Here is a 23370-nt window from a genome sequence, read left to right on the forward strand (position 1 = left end):
ACCAAGTGCTAACTGACCAGGAAGGCCAACACCTTTCCACTCAATTTACCTGTGCGGCTGAATAGGTAGGTCAAGACTTTACCTGGAAATCTGAAAACACTGCACCCACAATGCTCAATAAGCAAGTGTTTCTTGGAAGACAACAGCCATTTATAGAGAAAGAGCTTTGTCCATCTCAGAACAGCTTGAATTGATAGCTAAGGCATGTGGAAATACTTGGGATCTTGGTTCAAAAAAAAAAAAAAAAAAACGCAGACTTAAATTCTCTTTGGTTTTCATGCTCAATCTTTAGCCTTTTTGTTTGTTTCTTACTGGTATCCATAACCTTCTTAGGACTTGTTATGACTTAAAAACACTGTCAAAATAATCAACATATTTCTCAGGGAAGAGGCATCTATAATTAAGGGTGCTGAAGGGAAAACCAGAACGAACGATGGAACAATCAACAATCTCCACCAATTCACATTCAGGACTCACTGCCATTCAGACCATTCTCTGTATCACAGGTGCTTCCCACAAGGGGGCTGCCACCAGAGGTCCTCTCAGTAATCACCCTTTCCGTGGTGGGAGGAGGTCAGCACCCTCAGCAGTACCTCAGAAAACAGGACTAACACATTTAGAGAAATGGATGGCAAAAATATTACCAAAGAGTAAAGGATAGTCCTAGAGACAAGCGGGGATTTTTCAAGAAACATTGCCTTCATCATAGGTAGTCTTCAACACATCACTGGCATCAACAAGAGATCCTAAGTAAATTAAAGCTACCCTCAAAATGTCAACACAGCTGACAGCTGACATACAGAGAAGGAAGAAGGACTTGTAGATCTGCCCCATTGCACATTCCACCTTTCCCAAGCACTGCTGCCAGCTCAGAGTAACAGAACCTTGTTAGACCCCTGCGTCTCAGAGAGCTGTGACATGCAGGCGCACACACACACATACATACGCACCTACGCACGTACATTAAACCTGGTTTACAAAAGAGTTTTGTGGATCACAGTATCCCTTGGTCCAAAAATCTAACTGTCGGCATTAACGGACACAAAAAATGTAATCTGGAGTACATTTTGGTAGGAATAATTTACATTTTATCCAATGCAGTTATTTACAAGCTAATCTCCAATTGGTTCTCTATATTAAATAGGCTGGTTAAGATGTTCTGAATACACAGGGGTAAGCCTTAAAAATATTAAGCTCTATAGCAACAAAAGGTAACACTATGTAAAATATAAAATAAATTAGATTTTTAAATATATGTAATGAAATTGTAGATCACTGGAAATTCAATTCTACAACAAATATAAATTAATATAAATCTATTATTAAAGTACCATTTCTGGGAAGATTTCAGTTCAGAGTTTAAAAAAAAAAAAGGCTAAGTATTTCAGAATAAATGGATATGGCTTAGAAACCCTCAAATAGGGTTGTAAATAAACCACTGATAACATTTCGTGACAAGATATAAAGATGTCTCCATCCCCAAAATAAAGGCTTACCTCATTTTACCTACCAGAAGTGTTCCTGAAAAGTTGTTCAAATACCATATAACTAGACCCTCATTTTAAGCATAAGGATACCTGACAGCACAGTGGTTAAGTGCTTGGCTGCTAACTAATAGACTGGTAGTTCAAACCCACCATCCGCTCTGTAGATGTGGCAATATGCTTCCATAAAAATTACAGCCTTGGGAACCCTATGGGGCAGTTCTACTCTGTCCTATAGCTTCGCTATGAGTCAGAATCGACTTGAACTGCACACATTTTAAGCATAAGGAGACCAAGGTTTTAAGCAAGCCCTGTGGTGACTACTTTAATAAACTGGAGAATTCCACTAATTCCCCTGAACTACATGTGCACAGTGAATGGCGTACTGGAGGCACTCAGTGAGTATTTGTTAAATGCATGAATTTGCCATGACAGTTTGCTTTTCTATGGGGCTTTCTTAAAGTGAGGCACACACTGTAACTGGAATGGTTCTGCTTACTATTAAGAGTGGAGAGATGGAATCCAGTTCAGTCTTACTAAGCAATTCCCTTATAAAAAAGGTCAGAAAATTTCAGAAAGTGTTTTTTCAATCAAAATGAAATTTCCACAAGCATGTGTATATCTATTTTTTAAGGAATGCTGATCTATGATTGGCAGAGGCTTTCATTCATTGTTAACTGACTTACTGAAAACAAGCAAACAACTGCTTGAGTTGGCTTCTATCTGATTTAGCAACCAAGGCAAAAATTAAGTACCTTACCTAATTTCAGAAATATCACCAGAAGCCATTCCTCTTCCATAAAAGCTTCCTCCCTTCTCTCCAGCACAAGTGTTTTACAGCTGTCCTCACCTTGCCCCACAAAAGCAAAGCAGAAATTGAAAGGTTAAGATTAAATTAAAAAGCTGCCTGATTGGAAATGTGAAGTTATTTTTTCAGTCTTAAAGTAAAAACTAAGTCAAACACATTCAATAAACAACTATAAAAGGCAAATTTTTTCTCATTTGGTGTTCCGTTCCTATTTAAATTCAAGACTACAGCTCAAATTATATATATATATATCCTTTTAAACAATATATCCTCTTTTAAACAATATAGAATGACTATCAACACAACTTATCTGAAAGGCAGCAATCTGCTACATAACTGAAATGAAAGGTTGTATCAGACTATTTTTCTAGCATTCATAATTGTAAAAAAAAAAAAAAAGACTAGAAAAAAACAGCTAAGAATGTTTTTAATGCAAGCTTTTGGGAGTACTGGATACTTGCAAGGATTCACTGTAGGGCTCCATCACTGTAAGTTTCCTGAAAAGTAGTGTGCAAATAAAGCATGTGAACACAGAAGTCTATTTTCAACAAGCTAGGAGTATCTGTGGTTGCGACTGGGGGAATAGTGATATTAATATAAGTGTTTGTCAAGTAAATTGACAGAAAAAAAAAAAAAACTCTCACTTAAGGTATTAATGTTATTTCAAGTGACTTAATAAAACAGATTCTAAGATAATCTTTACCATTCATACCAGTTATTGACTTTGGCCCTTTGCTAAGCAGACACAATGAATCTACTTTCTGATGATCAGTTTCAATCACTGGCCCAAGAGTAACAGATTTGGATAAAAACATCATTGTGGATTTGCTCCCATAATTAAAAAAATAATAAAGTTGGTCTCTTTTCTCCACAAGTTTTCAAGTAATTAGTTCAAGTAAGCTTATTTACAGCCGCTGTATCAGTGACCTAATCTACCACATTTTCCCTTTACAAATCAGTCTCCCTTGAAATGGGACATTGTATTTTCTTTGTTTTGTCTTGAAGCAGGTTTCTCTTAAATACTAAATTAGTTCAGTCATGTTTCTATCTTATTGGGCAGATAAAGAGAGGAAACCAGCAAGTTATGTCCAAAGGCTGGGAAACGCCTAAATGCTTCCCAACTATCTGAAAAGATGTTGTACTTGAGGAAAACGCGATGTTCCAGGCTGGTTGATAAGGTAACGTCCCTGCTCATGATGTAGATGCCATCATTGTGGAGCGCGCAAGTCAAGTTAAGCCCCGATTTGGATGTGTTCTCCTTGAGGTAGAGCCACTGCCGGGTGACAGTGTTGTAGGACTGCACGGTGAGCATGTCCTCGCTCTGGCTGCTCCTCCAGGTGGGCCCCAGTTCGTGGAGACACCCTCCCACGATGTAAATGGTCTCCTCCACAGACACCATCTGCTGTTTGCGAATGTGGACATCACATGTTTCAAACAGTGTCCAGATGTCCGAAGAGGGGCAGTACTGCAAAATGTTCATGTTCCGGTCTGAAACAAAGAAAGAAGCCAAAGGGTGGCATATCCACAAGTAACAGCATTTACAGCCGAGGCTGTGATAAACATCTACCTGCACCTGTAAAATGTGGTAACACAGAGGCAGCACCACTTCAGACACACAGAGGCTGGGGAAAAGGGTACAACAGTTTTCCGAATGGCTAGCAGGAGATACATTTAGATTCATCCCTACCATCCTCCCATTCAGACATGTTCCCTCCTTGAGAGATTCTCAAGAACCTGTAAGGCCAGAGACAGGTAAGGCCAGAGATGGGCAGCTATGATTTGGACATATTCCCTCTTCCCTGGTACCCTTACAATGTTGAGAAACACATAAAAACACATTAAAAAAGAATAACAGCATTAGAACCCTCATCAACATTTACAGAATTACTGACAATGCTACAGAGAAGCCAGGCTGAGTCCCAAAATCATATGTTCTTTTTTTACTCTTAAGAAAACAGCAAAAATATGCACCAATTCAAGTTTCTACATGTACAATTCCGTGACACTGGTTACACTCTTCGAGTTGTGCAAAAATTCTCACCCTCCTTTTCTGAATTGTTCCTCTTCCATTAACATAAACTCCCTGTCCCCTCAGGTTCCTATATTATTTTTTAGTTGCTGTTATCAATTTCATCCCATATAGATAGGCCTTAAAAGAGCATACTGCTCAAAGCAGATATTCTTCACTAAAAACCAAAAAAGCCTGTTGCTATTGAACAGATTCTGACTCGTAACGACCCTGTAGGACAAAGCAGAACTGCCCCATAGAGTTTCCAAGGAGTAGCCGGTAGATTCCAACTGCCTACCTTTTGGTTAGCAGTCTAGCTCTTAACCACTGCTCCACAATGGCTCCATTCTTTACTAGTTAAGCTAAACTATCGTTTGGTTTTAAGAATACTTCAGGGGATACATTTGGTTTACAGTTAAAGATTATCTTAGGGCAATAATTTCAGGGGTTCAGCCAAGAGCGTATATTCTTGACAGGTGATCCTAAGAAACATGGCCAGTGTGCAAAGCCAATCTCTAGGGACTGTCTATGGGAAGGGATGCGAAGTTACAAGTGAGGAGAAATGCAAGAAAGTCTCCTCACTTCTGGCTTTCTATCAAGCCATAGAATCATTTGGCAATTCTGCTTCCCCACTGTAACAAGGGAGAGACACTACAAATGCCTGTTTCACCACCCCGACCACCACCCCCTACTTCACAAGAGATGGTTCCTTATTGTGTGGATAAAATCAGATAATAGATGAATGAGTGCGCTGACATTATTTTAAATGAATAGCTATTTTCTTTAAGGGAAACTCTTGTCTACTCTCTTTTTTAAAAATGCTGATGAGATTTAGAATTTAGTTTTTAATTTATATTTAGAATTTAGTTTTACTTTTTTTTCTGTTAATTTTTTTTTTTTTTTGGTTTTTCTCCTCTACGAAAGAAAAAATGGAATATTTTAGTCTCAGCAGAAAGAAAATGCTAAGTTATCAGAAAGAACATACTTTGTTTGTTGTTGCTGTTTAAACAAACACCAAAACCTATCAGTGGAGGAGACGGCTCAAGTTGAGAACTAAAGTGTGGCATTTTGATAGCTGCAGAAGCAGGCAAAAGAAGACAGTTCATTTTCTTGAGGGTTTTACTCGTCCTTCAGCTTTTACTGCTGAGATAGAGGACCCACCCACTAGTTAGCAATGCCTAAAAAGGTCCACAGCCACCTTGGGTACTAAGTTATATACATCTTAAGGGGAAGCAGTGGTTCAATGGTAGAACTCTCGCCTTCTATGCAGGAGACCGGGGTTCAATTCCCAGCCAGTGCACCTCATGTGCATCCACCACACTGTCAGTGGAGGCTCGAATGTTGTTGTGATGCTGAACAGGTTTCAGCAGAGCTTCCAAATTAAGACAGACCAGGAAGAAAGGCCTGGCAATCTACTTCAGAAAATCAGCCAATGAAAACTCTGTGGATCACAACAGTCTGATCCCAACCTATCATGGGCATTGCACAAGAACAGACAGCATTTCTGTTTTTCTGTTATGCATGGGATCACCATGAGTCATGGGCTGACTCGATGGCAGCTAACAACAAGAGGGCAGAGGGAGATGAAAGGAAACCAAGTGCTGGGTGTACAATAGGTCCCTAACCCTGTACAAATTTTAGAATTAGTACAGCTTTAAGGATCTGTCCTTCTGACTTCCACCCATACTAACACCTAGGTTTCTTTTTTTACCATAGCTATTTTTTATTATGATAAAGCTCTTTCTACTGGATAGCTGAAGGGACTCTGGTTACTACTCTGTCAAAAAAGTGCTCCTTAGTAACCTGGTTTCCCACCGAATGAATAAAGGACTTATTCTAGTAAAAGCTTCTATGTATTTCTCAGTTCCAGGCCTGAAGGTCTTTCCAGGTCTTCTGTAAATGTTTTCTCTCCTCACCCAACCAACACTCAGACCATGATGAGGTGGTTTGAGTTGGTTGAATGATTTTTTTCACTTTTACATTTAGAGTTGATTCTGAAGTTTGACAAGTCACCCTTCTTCCCTTTAGTGGTTACTATTACTTTCTATTGAATTTCTTTTCATTTCTTCAGTGCCTGCTAAATAATTAATCGAATAACTATCACAAAAATTATGAACTATTATTTGCTGAATTTTAAGTCTCACCTAACTTGGGCAGCAGGCTAAGATCCAAACTTTAAATATTGACTTTGTTTTCATGACAATCACGATGACTTCTTTTACAGGAACTATTAGGAATCGCTGGGAAGATCCCCAAGTAGACAAGAGGGACAGCTTTGGAATACAAGTAACTGCCCTGCCCTCTCATCTTAGAAAACTAGTTTTCAAGCCCTACACAAACAGTCATCCATCCACATCACCTAACCATCCCATCTTGAGTATTTTGGCTTGGGGAATCCAGGACAGAAATCACAGTGGGTGGCCCAAGTGAAGAAGGTACATTAGTAGTAGCTTGTGAAGCTGGAAAATACACAAACAAGGGTTTTCCAGGTCAAATCTAAAGGACATTTGCTCAACCAAGGTCATGGAAAAATTAGGAAATCTACCAGCAGAGTCCTCTTTGGGGTACAGTGCAGTGTGTTAGTGTTTAACAACTCCCGGTTAAAAAGAAAGTCAAGGGACCATGTGTACGTTATTTCAGCCCACAGGATGCATTCTGTGTTGCTCAGTCTAGGAGGAATCAGAATTCTTAGAAATGTACATAGGTGAGTAACGTATTTACTTTCCTAGGAGAAAACACACACACGTACTTACGCACACACAGGAGTTCTCTGGTGCTATGGCTTAGTTGTTTGGCTGAAGTCCCTGGGTGGTGCCAGTGGTTAACTTACTTGGCTGCTAGCCAAAAGGCTGGAGGTTCAAGTCCACCCAGAGGTACCTCAGAAAAAAATGCCTGGTAATCTACTTCTGAAAAACCAGCCACTGAAAACCCTATTGAGTTGTCATGAGTCAGAGTCAACTTGACAGGAACTGGATGGCTTAGTTTAAGCATATAAACTTACATCACTGTAACCTGAACACCAATGTTGAAGGTTAAAAAAAAAATGACTGCTGGGCCTCATATTTTTTTCAATTATTTGTAAAGAAAAAGCTGGCATTATACCTTATCAGTGTCAGTAGGGAGGGACCAATAAGTGGTGAAAATTTGAAGTGAAAGAAACAGCTCACTGCTACGGCCATCTAAGATACATCTGTTGGTCTCATCCCATTCAGGGCAAAGAAGAATGAAGAAAACCAAAGATACAAGGAAAATAATAGTCCAAAGCACTAACGGACCACATGAACCACAGGCTCCACCAGCCTGAGCCCAGAGGAGCTAGACAGTGCCCAGCTACTGCCACCAAAGGCTCTGACAGGAATCAAAATTGAGGGTCTTAGACAGGGCAGGAGAAAAATGTAGAACAAAATTCAAATTCACAAAAAAAGACCAGACTTACTGGCCCTGACACAGACTGAAGGAACCCCTCAGACTATGTTCCTGGACACCCTGCTAACTCAGAACTGAAGCCACTCCTGAAGTCCACACTTTTCAGCCAAAGGTTAGACAGGCTTATAAAACAAACAATAACACAAGCAAGGAACGTGCTTCTTAGTTCACTCAAGTATATGAGACCAAATGGGCAATATCTGCCCAAAAACAGAGATGAGAAGGCAGGGAGGGATAAGAAAATTAGACATATGGATACAGGGAAACCAGGGTGTATGGAAAGGGAAAGCACGAGAGTGCTGACACATTGTGGGGATTGTAACCAAAATCAGAGAACAATTTGTGTATAAATTTTTGAATGAGAAGCTAATTTGTACTGTAAACTTTAATCTAAATGACAATTAAAAAAAAAAAACAGCTCACTGCTTCCAATACATTCCTCTTTGTCACAGACTCTCCTTAAATGCATAAATATACATACCACTTGCAGTGAGTTGAATGGTGGCCCCCCAAAATATATGTCAACCTCTTAAACCCCAGAACCTATGAATGTGAACTTATTTGCAAATAGGGTCTTTGCAGATGCAATTAAGTTAAGGATCTTGAGATGAGAGCATCCTGGATTACCTGCCCATTGCCACCTATTGCCATTGAGTTGATTCTGACTCATAAATTTTTTTTTTTTTTTTTTTCATAGCAACCCTAAAAGACAGAGTAAAACTGCGCCATAGAGCTTCCAAGGAGTGGCTGGTGGATTCAAACTGCTGATCTTTTTGGTTAGCAACTGAACTCTTAACAACTGTGCCACAGGGCCCCTGGATTACCTAGGAAGGTCGTAAATCCAATGGCAAGTGTCCTTCTAAGAAACAGAAGAGAAGACACAAATTGGAATTAGGCAGCCACTAGCCAAGGAACGCCAGGAACCATCAGAAGGTGAATGTGGAAACAAAGGTTTCTTCCCCAGAGCCTTCAGCGGGATCATGACCCTGCTGACCCCTTATTCTGGACTTCCGATCTCCAAAACTGTGACAGAATAAATGTTATTTTATACCACCAAGTTTGTTATGGCAGCCCTGGGAAACTAATACGCCACCCACCATGTTCCCCACCAAATCAACTGTTCAGAGGGACTCTGAGAAGTGCTCATCAAAATATTTTGCTGTTGTAAGAAAATAAAAATAAATTAGATGCCCATAAAACATCTTACATTTAACTTCTCTAACATATATCCCCAAAACAAGACAAATTTGGGTATGGTGAAAATGATTTTCATCACCAATTTGAACACTATCTTAGCCAGTGGATTTGTGTCCTGTACGTAGTTACAGATGGTTGCATGCTGCCCCGTGGATCATCAGGGTCATTTCTCCATGCATGTTACCAGCCAGAGTCGAGAGGCTCTGCTTGCCCATACCATATCATAAACACGTAAAGGAATGTTAGCGTTTCACTTTGTCAAATATAATGGTTTTAACTCTACTCCTTTAATGGGGCTAAAAGTCCCACAAGTTATTGCTTTTCTGTAAGTTAAAGGATAACTTGGAGACAACCGCCTTAAGTGGGGGAAGGCGAGAAGAGGGAAAGGTATGCCTCTCACACTCTTCTTGGCTGTTCCCTGGTGCATTTCTTAGCACTGCCGAGCAGTTTGTATCACCACCATGTAAAATGCTTCCCTACCAAGAGCAGCAGTATAAAACCTGCTAGAGAAACTTTTTACTTTCCAAATTATAAACTATAAAATACCTGCAAAAGAGTGAAAAACACACATGTGCAGTTTAATATACAGCATAACCGCCTCCTATCCCTGGTCAGGAAAGAAGTCCCTTTTGTACTTGTGTTCTCGCTCCTCCTACTTTACGGGAACAAAGGTGTCTCCTGAACCTGTATCTGACGTGTTTGTGCTGGAGAAAGGAGAAAACAGAAACACAATCTGCAAGGAGACTCTGGCACTAAATTCCATTGGGTGGGGGGGGATGTTTTTGAAAGGGGGTGGGAGTTACCCAGAAAATAGGCCTCTCCAAAGATCTACCCAACCTCAGAGAGCAGCTGAGAGACCTGAACTGCCTCCATGAATCAGGCCCAGCCAAGTCACAAGCTGACTAAGCACAAAGCTGGGTTTCCAGAAGCAGAAAGAACCTACGTATTTTCTTTACATTCCCTCCCCCTCCCCCATTCAAATCTCATGCCCACATTGGGTCATCAAAGGTCCCTCCTGTTGAGACCACCCCTGTCCTAGAGGACCCTCTTCCTTCCAGATATGTAGTAATATCTAATGCATACAGTCGCACTCAGGCGCACTGGAGCTTTGCCCCTGGCTCTCTTGCCCTATCCAGGCTGCCAAAGCTTACACGTAGTATACCACTTACATGGCCCCTTCACTTACCTCTGGTAGTATATCCTCCAATGACATAAATTTTTCCCTGACACTCACACGCAGAGAACTCAGCCAGAGGATTCGGTAAGGGTGCCACAAAATTCCACGTATCCTGCTCTGGACTGTAACACTCAACGTTAGAAACAGCCTGCCCACCAATGGCATAAAGTTTTGAATTAACAGCCACGAGTTTGAAGTTGGACCTGAAAAAGAGAGACACAAGGGCCCACAAAGTCAGTTCTTTTGATCATTACGGAAGTAAGATGATGGAATAAATTGTTAAAATGAGAGTATGGTATCTGTTGGATATTTGAAGAAAATTAGCTTTCCAAGTTGGATGCCACTGTGCCTGGGGACAAAGGAATCACTGGATGGCTTCTCAAAATCCATTCTTGTCCCTGAGATTCTACAAAAAAAAGAGCATTCTTCAAACTTCAGCAGCTGAAGATGAGCAGTTCAATATAATAAGTTCTAATCTTGTTCAGCCTTAGGCCAGGAGCCAAAGACATTTTGTACGTTTTAAACTCATTACCTTCTTTCAGGAGCAAGTGGTAATGGAGAAAAGCCCCCACCATGTGTCTCTCTCAGCTCAGAGTGCTTCTCTCATTCTTCCTTCCAAGCGGGAAGGCTCCAGCTTAGGTACACATCAGTGCTGCGGACAGACAAGTAGCTAAAGACATATGCAAAGGGTGGTTGCTAAAGGGTGATCCTGGAGATCCCCTTCACCATGAGTGCAACCGAGCAGGTCACCAGCCCTCCCTCCTCCAACACAAGGACATCTTATGCACTGCTTCACAAAAGGTAGGGGGAAGTAAGGACTGAACTAATTAAAAATATTTTAGGGTACTGACACATATTAATACAACTCAACAGCAAAGGCTTTTTTGGTATATCAACTTACATCAACAAATGCTCATCTATCGTAATACCAAACAAGTACTAAAAAAAAAAAAACAGTAATAGAATTAAACGAGCTTATCAACTTCAGAGATTAAAGTCTCATGACTTTTGAACTGAAAAGTAAGACAAATTTAATTTGGTCCAATGTAGCATGGGCTTAACTAATTCCTTGAAGGCTAGCAACGATACAAATCTGGGACTGTGGAGTCACTGTGCTAGGAGATGTGCACCTGTGTCACATTTGCTATAGAATCAGCAACAGCATGATGCAACAGAAAAGACCAGCCAGACCGGGCAACCCCAGGTCCAGTCCAGCTCTGCTGATAACAATCTGCCTGACCCTGACACAGCCACTCAACTTCCTCATCTCTAAAATGGGGATAATACCCATCACAGGGAGACTGAGATGATTAAATTGTTCATCAGAAAGTATGACACAGAGCCAAGATACTATCATTATAACTTCTCAATTTCCCACTGTTTCAAATGAGAAGGCTAGTGTTTGAATAGAGAGGTGAATTCAGAAGCACAGTGATTTCTTTGAAAATATAATGAATAAAAACTATGTCCTAAGAATATGGGGGTCGATTACAGATGACACACACACCAATAAAAAGTACACAAGAGGGTAACCTAAGAAGAAGCAGTGAACAAGAAGCCCATGCCTGATCTGCTAACAGGTGTTCAATAAACACTGATGCATGACGGCACAGAACATATATTAGTAATCGCCACCTACTAAAAAATTAAAAATTTGTAAGGTGCCTGTAATGTTATATTTAAATGAATTTTTAGTTTAGTTTTGTTTTTCAAATCAGAGTGAAGACAGTCCTCTTCCTCAAGAACCTCATATTGTCTGTTAAACCTTGCCAGCCATTCAATCTTCCATGCCAACAGACAGCGCCGGGGTGGCAGTTACTGGGGGGTCCCTGGTTCATGCTGCTTACATTTTCTGCCGCCAATGGGCCTTAAAATCTGACCATGATGGCCCCTCTGTATGTAAAAATGTGGGGAACCAAAGGAAATAAAGTTTGTAAGAAAGCACTAAATTTTACCAGCCCACAATTTGTTTTTGCTCCCAAAAGGTACACAGATAGTAAATTTTGTAAGATCAAAACAGTTTTTAGTGTTCACCCAGCATAATCATTTGTCTTAAGCAGACATGCAAGTGGGCTCTTTCTGAGACTGAACTGAGTAGGCAGCTAAAAGTAAACAGTTCCATCTCTCCAGACCCCACCATGCTCAAATTCACTTGAAGAGAAATACTTTTCAATGCTGTATTTGTTTTAAGATGAAAACTGCCACCTAAAAACAGATCATTTAATGAAATGTCACACTGCTAAGGGTTACAAGGCCAAGCTCATACAGGAAAATCTCAGCTCCACTATTCAACAGCTGTGTGACCTTGGGGAAGTTACTGAACATCTCTGAGCCTTGGTTTCCCCATCTGTGAAGCAAGGATGAGAAGAGCACAATCTCGACATAGCAAGAGTTGAAAAAGGCAACACTTGCAGAAAGAGGTCACTCTCTATTGGCGTTTTAGGGTCTGCTTTTCTGTGTGTCATAAGCCTAAGTTACTTAACTTAGGGGGAGGGTCGGTTTCCTCGTGTGTCAACTGCAAAAGTCACTGGCCATGATGTGCCCTGTGTTTCTGCACATAGTGCTCTCTTATCCACAAATTCTCACCACTTACTGCTCCATTTCCAACTTTCTGAAAATAACTCTTCTACTCTCCACCTTCTGAATGTTAAAGGTATGAATCCAAAATCTCAATTACTTTACAAATTACAAAAATTATCATCTCTACAGTACTTTCTTAATGAGGACCCCTGATATACCACATTCAGGAAGCAAAAAGAATTTTAAAACTAAATTTTGGTTGAGTGCACACTTATTTGCAGTAAATAGAACTATTTGAGAAAAATTAGGTAAGACGAAGATTTAAGTTCTATTTCAATTAGAATAAATAAAAAGCTCTTTAAATCCTTAAGCAAGTAACACTGAACATGCTGAATACTACTAGTACACGATTAATACCAAAAACCCAAACCCATAGCTGTTGAGTGGATTTCGACTCATAGTAACTCTACAGGACAAAGCACAACTGCCCCATAGGGTTTCCAGGGCTGTAACCTTTACAAAGCAGACTGCCACATCTTTCTACTGTGGAACGGCTGGCGGGTTCGAACTGCCGTCCTTTTGGTTAGCAGCAAGCACTTTAACCACTGCGCCATTAGGGCCCTGGTTAACAATAGCTATATACAAATGTAAGGAGCCCTGGTGGCATGGTGGTTAAGCATTCGGCTGCTAACTAAAAGGTTGGTGGTTCGAACCCACCAGCTGCTCCATGGGAGAAGGACATGGGTCTGTTTCTGTAAAGATTACAGCCGTGGAAACCCTACTGGGCAGTTCTACTCTGTCCTATAGGATCACTACGAGTCAGAATCAACTTGATGGGAATGAGTATATACAAATGTGGATTCCCAGGGTTGTGAAAATAGTTAACACGCTTATCTGCTAACCAAAAGGTTAGAGGTTTGAGTGTACCCAGAGGCATCCCAGAAAAAAGGCCTAGTGATCTATTTGCAAAAAACCAGCCATTGAAAGCCAGTGCATTCCTATTTGAACCCTTGCTGAGAATTTGCATTTCTAACAAGTTCCCAGGTGATACTAATGGTTAGGGACCAATTCTGAGAACCACTAGCAGAGTAGTGGTTCTCAAAATTTACTATACATAAGAATCACCTGGGGATCTTGTTAAACTGTAGATTGATTCAGTATACCTGGAATGGAAATACAAATTTTTAGCAGATGTTTGAACCGGAAGGAATCAATTGGAAGCCCTGGTTATGACCAGCTATCTAAAGAAATTTGTTACCATTAGAGTAAAATGCCAAGATCCTATCTCGACCACCCAGATGCGACTGTACAGTGTGTGGGTCAGGCAGGTCCTTTGTTTCTTCTTCCCCTTCCGTGGCCTGCCCTCTGTCATTTCCTTGCACATTAACCTCCCCTAGGAAACCTTGGTGGTGTAGTGGTTAAGAGCTACGGCTGCTAACCAATAGGTCTGCAGTTCGAATTCACCAGGCATTCCTTGGAAACTCTGTCGGGCAGTTCTACTTGACTCGATGGCAACGGGTTTGGGTTTTTTTTATAGGCCAGGAAAGGGAGAACGGGAAAGATCAGGAAACAGAAGTGGTCATTGTTGCCACCTACCATCTACTCTGAGAAATTCTAATGCACAAAGCAACTTAAACTTGGCCAAAATTAAATCGGGGGTGGGGGTGGGGGTGAATATATAGTTTTCTTTCCTCCATAATCTTTCTGGGATCCACTGCAACATTAGAGGACAAAACTTCTCATTCTCCATCAATCTAGAAATGCTCTGAAAATGTTAAACTTTGGCTCAGAGGGCAGGGGCCAGTCTAAAAAACACTAATGCTGACAACTACAATGCCTCTCTTCCAGGAGGCTATTGTTTGTTAGGTCTCTTTCTGAGCCATGCTGTCTTGACACACAGAACAAGAGGACACACCCTCAACTCCATTTCCAGAGCAAAAGTGCAGAGCAATGAAAGGAACTATAAACAACTCTACAAATGGCATCAGCAGACCGACTGCTGCAACAGTGGCCAGTTGCTCCAAGTTACCCCCAGTTAAAGCGAGGAGGGAAAGAAAGCAATTTTGTGGTCACACAAGCGTTTGCTTACATGTGATGAGTTATGACCTGACAACTTCTGAGATCAAATCCATGCACAGACAACTAGGCAGTGCTGCGTACGGACTTCAAAGCATCCTCTTGAAAAAGACTGTGTACTAATATAGACATCTTCAAGTGCATGGGCTCAGCACTAAACTTTTTTTTTTTTTTTTTTTTACTTCATTTCTGGTCATAGAGCACCCTTTTCTCCAGGGTGCAAAGGGCTGTAAAGGCAGTCCCCGGGTTACAAACGAGATCTGTTCCTAAGTTTGTTTTTAAGTTGAATTTGTAGGTAAGTCAAAACAGGTGTACACATTCTTACTTAGCCTTACTTTAGAGCAAGGGTGCCCTGGTGAAGCAGTGGCTAAGTGTTAGGCTGCTAACTAAAAGGCTGGCAGTTCAAATCCACAAGCTGTTCCTTGGGAACATTATGGGGCACTTCTACTCTGTCCTATAAGGTCACTATGAGTAGGAATCAACTCGACAGCAACATGTTTGGGGTTTTTTTAGTGCAAGAAAAGGCTTGAAACCTTTTCAATGCTTTAAACGCTGCATGTGGAACAAATGAAGGTAACTGTGATGAAGACTTTGTTGTGAGTAGGAATTGGTTCAATCGTTTCAAAATGAGGGCAAATTTACATGACATTAAAGGGCAAGTATGAGCTGTCCCTAAGTCTGGCGTTCCTAGCCCGGAGACAGGACTTGCCCAGAGACAGGACTTACTATATAAAATCTCTCCATCCTAGGGTTCCTGTCTTCCTCTTGACATTTAAGACTCTGGAATCACTGCAGTGTTCAGTCCCTGGAGAAAGTCTATTGCTCTGCATTTGGCCCTTTGTCATTTTAAAAGTACTGATACATACCACAGCCCAAAACTCCACTGCCATCGAGCCAATTACTATTCACACCAACCCTATAGAACAGGATAGAACTGCCCCATAGGGTTTCCAAGGCTGTAAATTTTTTTTGTGTGTGTGGTATTTTTTTTTTAATTGTACTTTAGATGAAAGTTTACAGAACAAACTAGCTTCTCATTAAACACTTAGTACACATAGTTTCAGGGCATTGGTTAACAACCCCATGACAAGTTAACTCTCTTCTCAACCTGGGGTTCCCTATTACCAGTTTTCCTGTTCCCTCCTGCCTTCTAGTCCTTGCCCCTGGGCTGATGTGCCCCTTTAGTCTCATTTTGTTTTATGGGCCTGTCTAATCTTTGGATGAAGGGTGAACCTCAGGAGTGACTTCATTACTGAGCTAAAAGAGTCTCTGGGGGCCATACTCTCAGGGTTTCTCCAGCTTCTGTCAGGCCAGTAAATCTGGTCTTGTTTTGTGAGTTAGAATTTTGTTCTACGTTTTTCTCCAGCTCTGTCTGGGACCCTCTATTGTGATCCCTGTCAAAGCAGTCAGTGGTGGCAGACAGGCACCATCTAGTTGTACTGGACTCAGTTTGGTGGACGCCGTGGTAGTTGGGGTCCATTAGTCCTTTGGACGAATCTTTCCTTTGTATCTTCTCCCTTGCCCCTGAAGGGGTAAGGCCAGTGGAGTATCTCAGATGGCTGCTCACAGGCTTTTAAGTCCCCAGACGCTACTCACTAAAGTAGAATGTAGAACATTTTCTTTATAAACTCTGTTATGCCAATTGAGCTAGATGTCCCCCAAGACCATGGTCCCCACAGCACTCAGCCCAGTAAATTAGACCCTCAGGGAGTTAGAATGTGTCTATGGAGTTTCCATGACCTTGCCTTGTACAAGTTGTGCTGGCTTCCGCAGTATTGTGTACTGTCTTACCCTTCACCAACGTTACCACTTATCTATTGCCTATTTAGTGTTTTTCCACCCCCACCCCTCCCTTCCCTCATAACCATCAAAGATTGTTTCTTTTTGTTTGCAACCTTTTCATGAGTTTTTATAGTAGTGGTCTCATTTGTCCTTTTGTGATTGACTTATTTCACTCAGAATGATGCCCAAAGTTCCAAATTTTTATGGAAGCAGACTGCCACATCTCTACTTGTGGAGCAGCTCGTGGGTTCTAACCGTCGACCTTTCGGTTAGCAGCTAACCACCTTAACCACTGCACCACCAGAATCCCTCATCTTGTGGCAACCAAAAAAAACCACTTTCCCTCAAGTGAATTCCAACTCATCGTGACCCTACCATACAGAGGAGAACTACCCCATAGGGTTTCCAAGGAGCAACTGATGAATTTGAACTGCTGACCTTTTGGTTAGCAGCTCAGCTCTTGACCACTGTGCCACCAGAGCTCATCCCATGGTAGATCCTGTCAAATGTGAATTAAGGTAGACGTGAAATACTGTGTAACTGCAGGCTAGAACCTGCCCTTCTAATCCAAGGTTCCAAGCTTTCTCCAGGGTGGGACTTGTACTGGATGTATTACCCAGAAACAATCTCATTCTAGGTTCCACTTTTACTTGTCTCTTCACCTTAATCCAACTTGAAACCTCTTGAGAGCAGGAGCCATGACATGTTTCTGAACACTTAGCAGTGACTAGACAAATGTTGGACATAAAGGCTGTGGTGAAGCCGATGCACATAAAATTTTAAAAAGCAGTATAGTACCCTCAAATACCTGTGCTCCCCTTCTTGAATAGGAAATAATTTTTAAAAAGGAAAAAATAATCTGCAAGAAGACGGTCACTGCAAGTCTACAAGCTAAAAATTGTAAACAATATAAATGGTTACATCTATTCAATAGATATTTACATATTGGTTCCTCAAATTATTACACACCTTTGGGCAATCTGCTTAACTTTTGTGTCTCAATTCCTGCCTCTGTAAAATGAGAACCTGCCTAATATAATCCTTGTGAAGAATAAGCAAGATGAATACATGCAGAGTAAAGTGGCCATCTAAGATGCATCAATTGTTCTCAACCCACCTGGAGTGAAGAATAATGAAGAACACCAAAGACACAAGGAAAATATGAGCCTAAGAGCCAGAAAGGGCCACATAAACCACAGACTCCATCAGCCTGAGACCAGAAGAACTAGATGGTGGCCAACTACCACCAATGACTGCCCTGACAGAGAACACAACAGAGAATCCCTGATGGAGCAGGAGGAAAGTGGGATGCAGAACTCAAATTAACATAAAAAGACCAGACTTAATGGTCTGATACCGGAGAGACCCCAGAGGACATGGCCCCTGGACTCTCTAGAACTAAAACCATTCCTAAAGCCAACTCTTCAGACAAAGATTAGACTGGACTATGAGACATAAAATGATACTGGTGAGGAGTGTGCTCCTTAGCTCAAGTAGACACATGAGACTATGTAGCCAGCTCCTGTTCTGAGGCAAGAGGAGAAGGCAGAGGGGGACAGGAGCTGGCTGAATGGACAGAGAAAACACAGGGTGGAGAGGAAAAGTATGCTGTCACACTGTAGGGAGAGCAACTAGGGTCACATAACAATGTGTGTTTAAGTTTTTTTATGAGAAACTGACTTGAATTGTGAACTTTCACTTAAAGTACAATAAAAACAAATACATGCAAAGTACTAACAACAGTACCTAGACAGAATAAGTGCTAAATTAAATATTAGCTATTATTTTTCAGCTACTAAAAATGTGCTGTGTTAGTTATGAAGCTGGGGATGGCAGATTTATCATAGAGCTGGAGATGGGTGTGATAAAGGTGACAGAGAATACCCATCCCTTTCATCATCGGAAAAAAGGAATACTTTGCAAAATCAATTTTACATTAAAGTAGAAATAAAGGCTGTTCCCCAAATAATCTCCGACCTGGAAGAATCCTCAATCCAGTAAATACGTGCTTAAAAAATAACAAAAGTAAACCAGTTGCTGTCAGTCAGTTCTAACTCATGGCAACCCCACGTCAGTCAGAGTAGAACTGTGCTCCATATGGTTTTCACGGCTGTGACCTTTCAGAAGCAGATCATCAGATATTTCCTCCCAGGTGTCTCAGGGTGGGTTCGAACCACCAACTTTTTAGTTAGTAGCTGAGCACTTAAGCATTGGTGCCACCCAGGAACTCCAAATACATATAAAGGCCTCCCATTCATGTTAAGATTTTCTTTGCCTGGTTCTGTGAGTTCACTTGCTCAGCACTTCAGGGTAGGGATCATGGTTGGGCCTGAGATGTAAACGGGTGGTGAACCAGAAGAAACGGTATTCCTATCCCTTCTTGGGTTACACGATTTCCTCCCATTTCTGAATGGCTCTGAACCATTTTATGCTCTACCATCTTTCTTTCCCACGACCTCTTCCTTTATCTGCTCTTTACTCTAATTTTTCCTATTCCTGTCCTGGTTCCTTTCCCAACTCACCACCACCACCGCCCCCCCTCCACACTCCTTCTTTTTTTCCTCAAGTTACCCATATTCATGGCAGGAGGGATATGCAGGATGGGAAGGGAGAAGGTTGGGATGGATGGAAACATTCCATTTCTGTAGGTGACCATTGTAAGGCTCGATCTTTGGGTCAATGGCGATGGCTATCTGAGAAGGAAGTAAGAAGCAAAAAAGGATAAAATAATAAAAGTCAATCCTATATAGCAAATAAAAATAAAATTCTAAAGATTATCTCCTGATCATGGATGGACTGACGCCCAAAGGGGAGGCTTCTAAGTCATTAATGAGGAAAAAAAAAAAAAACCCTCAAAGCCTGCCTTAAAGGTTACTGGCCAGTGTGTCACTACAAACACAATCCTAAAAAAGTAAAAAAAAAAAAAAAAAAGCAAAATTAAAGAGCAGCTCTCTTATAAAGTATCCTAGGAAATCACATCATCTTTTTTTCCACTAGGATAGAGGCAAAGAAAGCAGTTTTGCCTAAAGGCGCAATACCTACAAGAAAACTACTCAGCTGGTTTACTTTACTGGGGCCTTTTCTTCCTTGCAAGTTCTTAATTCATTGGAAACTTGGACAGAATCAAGGCCAGAAACAGATGTCATTTCCACCTCAGCACCATCTCCTGTGACTGCCCGATAAACATTAGTGGGATGAATTAACGAACAATGAATGAATGGAGAAAAAAAGCAACACTACTGGAGTGCTTACCTCTTCTGGTTCATGGAGGCCACCTGGAGCCACTCATTGGTGCTAGGGTTGTAGGAATGCGCAGCAGAGATCTCCTGGCATGTGATCCTGTACCCGCCCACTATGAAGAGGTAGTTGTCCAAGATGGCAGACCCATACCCCCTGACATTCACCAGGTCAGGAGGAAGGTTGTTGGCCAGCGGGAACCAACGTTCAGTCATCTCCTCGTACCTGAGCATGGATGGGGGCTCACCCTGGTACGGATGCGGGGCCAGGGGTCCCCCCAAAAAGTCCCCCAGGGCCACAAGGACCGGAGTCCCAGTCATCCGGCCATCCCTCAGCCTCTGCTTGAGGCTGATGTCCCCTGGGGTTTGAGAAGGCGACCCCAGAAGGTGGAACTGGGGTTTGCACAGCACCTCGTGGAAGTGGATAACCATGAAGCGCAGGCAGGCCTCCTGCAGGTCGGGCAGCCCGTACACCTGGGCCAGGCGATACATCTCCAGGCAGTTGTTGAGCCGTACTTGGGACAACAGAAGCTGCAGCAGGGACGTGACCTGCAGGAAGGAGGCTGCTTCCACCAGCTCGGACAGCAGGCTTACCTCGTCCATGTCCTCGTCCTCCTCTACCCCCCCACCCTTCTCCCCCCGTGGGCCCAGGAGCCAGCCTTCGCGAGCCCCGCCGGCGTTGATGAAATCCAGCACCAGTCGCAGGCCCAGGGCGCTAAGGCCGCGCAGCTGCTGCACCTCGGGGCCGCCGGCCTCCTGGCTCAGGGCCTCGCGCATGCCGGAGCGGTAGAGGGCGCGGAAGTAGTCGCTCTGCTCGATGAGCTTCCTTTTGCTCACCGGGTAGCAGCGGTCCTCCAGGCGGATCTGCACCACCTCCTCGGCGGACATGGTTGGGAGGCCGGGGGCTGAGGGTCGTCCCGCCAGATCTGCCGCTCTCCTCCCCGCCCCCACGCACTCGCGGGTTCACTCGCGGGGTTCCGGGTTGGGCGCGCAGAGGGATGGCGGCCCGGGAGGAGGGAGGCGAAGGGTCGCCCGCTCCCGCGCTCGCCCGGCCTAACTGGGTCACTGCGAAGCCCCCCAGGGAGTCCCTCCTCAGTGCCCGGAGGCTACGACTCAGACTTTCTCCCCCAAAGCAGCGGTCCTGTCCTTGTCACCCGCAGCGACACAAAAGGCCCGGCTCCCGCCCGCCAGGCATCGGAAGGCGGCCGCAATCCTCGCTCCGAGGCTCCCGGGCGGTGTCAGGCAGGGAGGATATCCCAACCCCCAGCCTGCAGCCTCCTCCCACGCTCCCTTCTCACTTCCGCCCGCAGGACCCCTGCAAGCCGCTAGACCTGCGAACTGGATCCGGCTTTCGGAGAGAGCTGGAAGGCTGCAGGCCTTCAGCGCCGGGGTGCTGACACGCAGGCGGCAGGATCCTGGAGGGCGCGCGTCCCCGCAGCCTCCTCGGCACGCCTGGTGCGCACGGGCTCTGCCCCCTGCCAGTGTCAGGAATGATGCTTTTGAGTGTTAAAGGAGGAAAGATGAACCCAGTTTGTTTTTTTTCTTTCTTCCCTTCTACTTTATGGGGGGGACTGGGAAGAGAAAGAAGCGACGTGGCAGGAAAAAGATGAAGGGGTGGGACCCATGGGGTCAAAGACATAATGTTTGGGGTCCACCATCTCGCCCAGTTTGGCATCGTGTCCCAGAAGGCTCAGGCACACAGGTCATCTCTCGACATGTCAGTGGCACCTAGAGCTGATGCTTAGGTATGATCATCATTTAGCAGCCATCTTGCAGAAGGCCCAGGCAGATGGCTGCGAGTTCTGGAGGGCTCAGTTCATGGGGTCCACAGTGCACTGGATGATCTGTGTTTCTGGGACCCTATTATCTTCTTCGTGATATTAAGAAAAAAAGACTGAAGTACAATTCAACTAAATAAAGTTAGGTCACACGTGCCTTCTTTTTTTTTTATCATAGATTATTTCTACCAAATATTTTCTAATAGTCATTGCTTTTCCTATTTCAGCTTGGTTGGGCTAGCCATTATGAAATATTATCTTTGGGTATCAGGCCTGGCCATTTTTACTCATATTTACCTACAGAGGTGGCTTTTCTTATCACCAGTTGTCTCACCCTGGCCCCCAAAGTCTGAGAACTACTTAAGGGGAAACCACCTATTCCCCATCTTCTCTCACTGAACAAATAAAAAGTTCACCCCAATTAATAAAAAGGACCCTTGTGTTGCTCATGAGATATGAATCCCTGAAAAGGAGGGGGTGAGGGAAAAAATATCGTTGTTACCTTTGGGTAGAAGGAAAGGAGAAGGGTGTGCCTACTCTATCTTACAAAGAACCCTTGACCAAGATTTGAGAACCCGCTATAATAGTTCTCAATGTGAGAAAAATAGTATTGGACATTGTTTAAATTTCTTCTTGAAGGACAAGCTGTTAAACAATATCTTCTTCCAAGTCTACTTCCCCTACTACAAACAGAAGATAACCCCTACGAGGCAAATTAACATTTGATGTCAGGAAGAGGAAAGCTCACTTGGAGCTGTTGATAACCCACACCACCCCACCCCACTTGTTTCATAGTGGATCTTTCCTCATATTAGAATAAGTATCACGTTAGGTGAGGTGCTGTCACCTCACTTTTTCTTAAGTTTTACAATATGATTTTCACTTCCATGATTAGGAATTACCAGCGGAAACCAAGCTGTTTCAATTCTTCACTGAAAAACCAAAACTAGGACCAAATTATAAACCTATTTTTCCTTAGCCAAAACCTCTTGCATTGCATATTCTGTTGATTGATATTTTCTGCCATTAATACTTATCAATTGTATTTTGGCAGAATCACTGAGCTAGAAAGAAGTTTAAATACCACCCAATCTAGTCCCTCATTTTACAGATGAGGAACTAGAAGAGACACTGTGACCTGCCTGAGTTCACAAGATAAACAGGCAGTGCCTGCCTTGGAACCTCCATTTTGCCAGTAGGTCCAGAGCTCCATCAGCCACAGAATTAGCTGCACAGCCAGAGCACAGAAAAGGATTAGAAATGTATCACGTATTAAGGCAGTAATAATTTTACTAATTTTGTTAGGTGTAATAATGGCATGACATGGTATTAAATTTAAAAAAATCTTGCAACTTAAAGGTGCATATCAGTGAAATAATCTCTGGGATTTAATTTAAAATAAAGCAAAAAAGTGGTGGAGGTAGAGAAACAAAATTGACAAGATGTTGATAATACTGAAGCTTGGTGATGGGTTCTTGGGCATCATTAAACTATTCTCTTATATATGCCTTTGTGTACAAATGAAGTTTTTTCATCATAATAAAAAAGTATCTCAGAATTATTTTGCAAAAGGGCCATAATTTTTTTTTTTTAATTACAAGCTTCAACTTGACAAGTTGTTCAGTCATATCTTCTTCAAAAGTATATTTTCCCTATTCCAAAAAGAATGTACATCCTACAATGCTGATTTTGTTAGGAACAGGGGGATGGTAAAATAATAGAGGAAGAAAGCAAAGTCATATTAGTAAAACATGAAATTCTTTAGCATACTATTTGGTTATATTTGTGCTTCTTATCATGTAATTTAGCTGCCTTATAGTGAGGTATTGACATCCATTATTTTCTTTATAATACACCATGAACAAGGAAACTGACATA

General features: G+C 42.5%; 1 protein-coding gene across 2 annotated transcripts; it reads right to left on the reverse strand.

Moving 5' to 3' along the window:
• Positions 1-262: 262 nt before the first annotated feature.
• KLHL42 (kelch like family member 42) lies at positions 263-21138 on the reverse strand. 2 transcript variants are annotated; one of them, XR_010321877.1, is made up of 4 exons: positions 19731-21138; positions 10110-10303; positions 3005-3780; positions 263-2334 (listed from the first exon to the last, which is right to left on the reverse strand). XR_010321877.1 is itself a non-coding variant. In XM_064284447.1 (3 exons), exons 1-3 carry the CDS (start codon positions 20600-20602, stop codon positions 3329-3331), a joined length of 1518 nt encoding a protein of 505 aa, XP_064140517.1. In that variant the 5' UTR covers positions 20603-21138; the 3' UTR covers positions 263-3328. The 2 variants fall into 2 exon arrangements, 1 of the variants encoding a protein (XP_064140517.1); XM_064284447.1 differs by having other exon boundaries at positions 263-3780.
• Positions 21139-23370: the final 2232 nt, after the last annotated feature.

Source organism: Loxodonta africana, chromosome 4 (genome assembly GCF_030014295.1).
Source record: "Loxodonta africana isolate mLoxAfr1 chromosome 4, mLoxAfr1.hap2, whole genome shotgun sequence".
Lineage (NCBI taxonomy): Eukaryota > Metazoa > Chordata > Mammalia > Proboscidea > Elephantidae > Loxodonta > Loxodonta africana.

Coding starts and splice junctions, on each gene's coding strand:
- KLHL42 (XM_064284447.1), bottom strand. CDS start 20,602: ATGTCCGCCGAGGAGGTGGTGCAGATCCGCCTGGAGGACCGCTGCTAC. Junction 10,304..19,730: donor GCCTCCATGAACCAGAAGAG/GTAAGCACTCCA, acceptor TCTCTTTTTCAG/GTCCAACTTCAAACTCGTGG. Junction 3,781..10,109: donor TGGAGGATATACTACCAGAG/GTAAGTGAAGGG, acceptor TCTTTGTTTCAG/ACCGGAACATGAACATTTTG.